A 2,926-nucleotide genomic window follows, 5' to 3' on the forward strand; every position below is an offset into this window, starting at 1 on the left:
GGTTTGATTGGCTGCGCTTGCACTGGCGGGATTTGCATAAACTGGATTTGATTGGCCGATGCCAAGCATCGAACCTCAAAAGTTGAACATTTTTCAACTTTTGATGCCGATAGATGCTCGTGATGCTTGCAAAGCCATGCCATGCTCCCCACAATGCAGTTCGGCGAAGATTAAAAATCTTCTACGCCACCCCATTCAAGTGAATGGGCGAAGCGTTGAAAGCATTTTTCGATGCCTGTAGTGTAGACGGGCCGTTAGAATTTAGGAGTTGATTTTTGGATTATCGGAACGCAACCACGGTGTGTGTGTGTGTGTGTGTGTGTGTGTGTGTGTGTGTGTGTGTGTGTGTGTGTGTGTGTGTGTGTGTGTGTGTGTGTGTGTGTGTGTGTGTGTGTGTGTGTGTGTGTGTGTGTGTGTGTGTGTGTGTGTGGCGAACAGTTTTAATAAGATACATATTTTTGCTCTTTGCAGGTAAGAACGGAGAGTTGGAATTGTGTAATTGATGGATGAATATGTTATGTGTGAGTTTATGATCCCGGTTGGACTTTATGTTGTAGTGTTTATGAACGTTACTTGTTCAGCAAACGTAACGTATTGAAAATGGCTAGCCAGTAGTTAGCATTGGTGGCCTAGTTAGCTTGAGCGAGCGTGAGGCGGGAGAGTAGAACTATGAGCCGGTCTAAAGAGCCCGGACGTGTATAAGTAATAGATAAATAAATAAGTTAAAAGAGATACATAATTGATTTGGTTAATGTGACAATGTTCGGTAGACATGATTGGCTGACTTTGTATCGGAGCAACAAATTGATATTGAATGCACAAGATGAAACTGGTCTGGAATAGCAATGCAATAGACATGATTATTGTTTGGATGTTGATGCAGATGTTCATTATGTTTCTATGTTAGTATAGTGAATACGTTGAGAGAACGTAAACACACACTTGAGTGAAGTCATGGGTCCTTTCTCATTTCGTCAAATCCCCCTCCTCGACTCCTCTGTCCTTCGGTAGTGACCCGGAAATGAATTTCAGCGCACCATGTTGAAGGACATCTCATTTCTCTAAATGCACTTCGAGGACCGAGGATCGAGCGTCGAGGAGGTTTTCTGGAGGAGCTATAACCGAGGATACACTGATGAGTCCTCCACGGTCCTTCGCGGCTCCTTCGCGGATGCATTTCCGGGAACGTTGGGTATAAAATAGGCGTGACACACCGCTGGAATCATTTCAAAACCATGGCGGGAGCAATGAACATATGTAAGTGTTGATAATGATACGTTGCATTAGTTATTTAAGAAGTGAAATGCGCGATCCAACTCCGCCCGTCTGTATGCAGTTAGAGCCCTCTACAGTAACCGCATTCCTTATTGACATTTCACCTGATATTCTTTATGTTTTTATCCACATTTTAACTACACCCAATCCTGCTACAGCATGCCATGATGTTTAAAAGTGCAAATGTTAATTTTTTTGTAAGAGTGTTAAATCAACCAGAACTTTGTTTAGCATTCAGCACCATCATTTGGTTTGGGCTATGTTGTACACTAGAATCCATCACTCATTACAGTCTGTAAATCTTCCAACAGTTTTAAGCTACACCTTTTACTTTGTCTTTTCACAGGGACAGAGCAAGACACTCTGACCCTCATCAAAGTGAGGGTCGAGAACGATAACCTTTTTACTGGCCGAAGGCACACTGCCAAGAAAGCCTGGGAGTGAGTGACATTTTCCTGGATTGGGAACATAATAGATCCGTATTTTACGGCCATGCATGAGGCCATCGGTGGGAGGCCATCCATCGACCCTCCCACCCTGATGGACTCGGCCACTGCTGCCGTGGCTTCTGGCAGTGGCTCAACATCCACTGAGGCTGTCCAGAGCCAGGCCACAGAGGATGAGGAGGCCACAGAGTCTGGCTCGGACAGCCAGGAGTGTGTTGAGCCATCCACCTCTGCCGGTCCCCCTCCCCGAAAAAAAAGAAAAAGCGCTTTGCAGTTCCTGGAGGCAGAGGCGGACAAGGAGGAGGACCGCTTCAACCGCCAGCAGGCAGACTCGGAGGAAGCCTCCGCCAAATTCCTCAAGCTCTTCGAGGAACTAGTTAGGAAGGAATAGTGTCTTTTTTTTCTTCTTTTTTCTGTACTTTGGATGTGTTCATTTATTCTTTATTTATATATGTTACAACATTTAGTAAACATATTTAAGTTTGACCTTAACTCTTGTGTGGTGTGTTCATATTTCTGTTATTCAGCCAGTGTTCGTGGGTCTGGTGGACCCGAACACCCTGTATGTAATATAAATTTGTAGGGGGGGGGGGGGGGGTACAATGGGTGGTCACTGAAAATGTGTTCTGATATCTGTTCTTCACAGAAAATTCAATTTAAAACCTTTATTTATCCAGGTGAAATCTCATTGAGATCATTGATCTCTTTTTCAATGGAGACATGCAGAACCAAGGCCATTGAGTGAGTTAGAGAAAATAAATTATCAATTTTCTTTAGAAAAATAATAAACAGGTCCCACAGACCCAAACACCATACAAGGGTTACATCAAGCATGAAGCCTTCTTTACAATTAGACATACAGAAACACACATGTTTACTGAAGATACAAGGAGATATTTATTTTATACAAAGCTGAATATACATTTTATGATTGTGACCTGACTGAAAAGCCAACGTTTTTAAAGTCTTTTTGCAACCCAAGGCATAACTGTCTATAGTCATACAGAAAGTCATGGCCACTGATTTCCGCTTTTTAAATCTCCACCTCAAATAATTCTGCGCATAAACCAACCGTGTGTAAAGTATCCAAATGCAATATCAGGGATGTTTTATTATAAATAATATATACATTAACATTGAGGCAAGTTACTGCATGTAGCTCAAACCCTACATAAGTAAAATTGCTAACACGTGTCTCTTCTTTC

The 2,926-nt window shown here is 42.6% G+C and overlaps 1 protein-coding gene across 1 annotated transcript; it reads left to right on the top strand.

Moving 5' to 3' along the window:
• Nucleotides 1-1,132: 1,132 nt before the first annotated feature.
• Nucleotides 1,133-2,213, top strand: LOC307020041 (uncharacterized protein). The gene is made up of 2 exons (XM_079651131.1): nucleotides 1,133-1,257; nucleotides 1,622-2,213. Exon 2 carries the CDS (start codon nucleotides 1,768-1,770, stop codon nucleotides 2,110-2,112), a length of 345 nt encoding a protein of 114 aa, XP_079507257.1. The 5' UTR covers nucleotides 1,133-1,257; nucleotides 1,622-1,767; the 3' UTR covers nucleotides 2,113-2,213.
• The last annotated feature ends 713 nt before the right edge of the window (nucleotides 2,214-2,926 follow it).

Source organism: Notothenia rossii (genome assembly GCF_949606895.1).
Source record: "Notothenia rossii genome assembly, chromosome: 9".
Taxonomy (NCBI): Eukaryota; Metazoa; Chordata; class Actinopteri; order Perciformes; family Nototheniidae; genus Notothenia; species Notothenia rossii.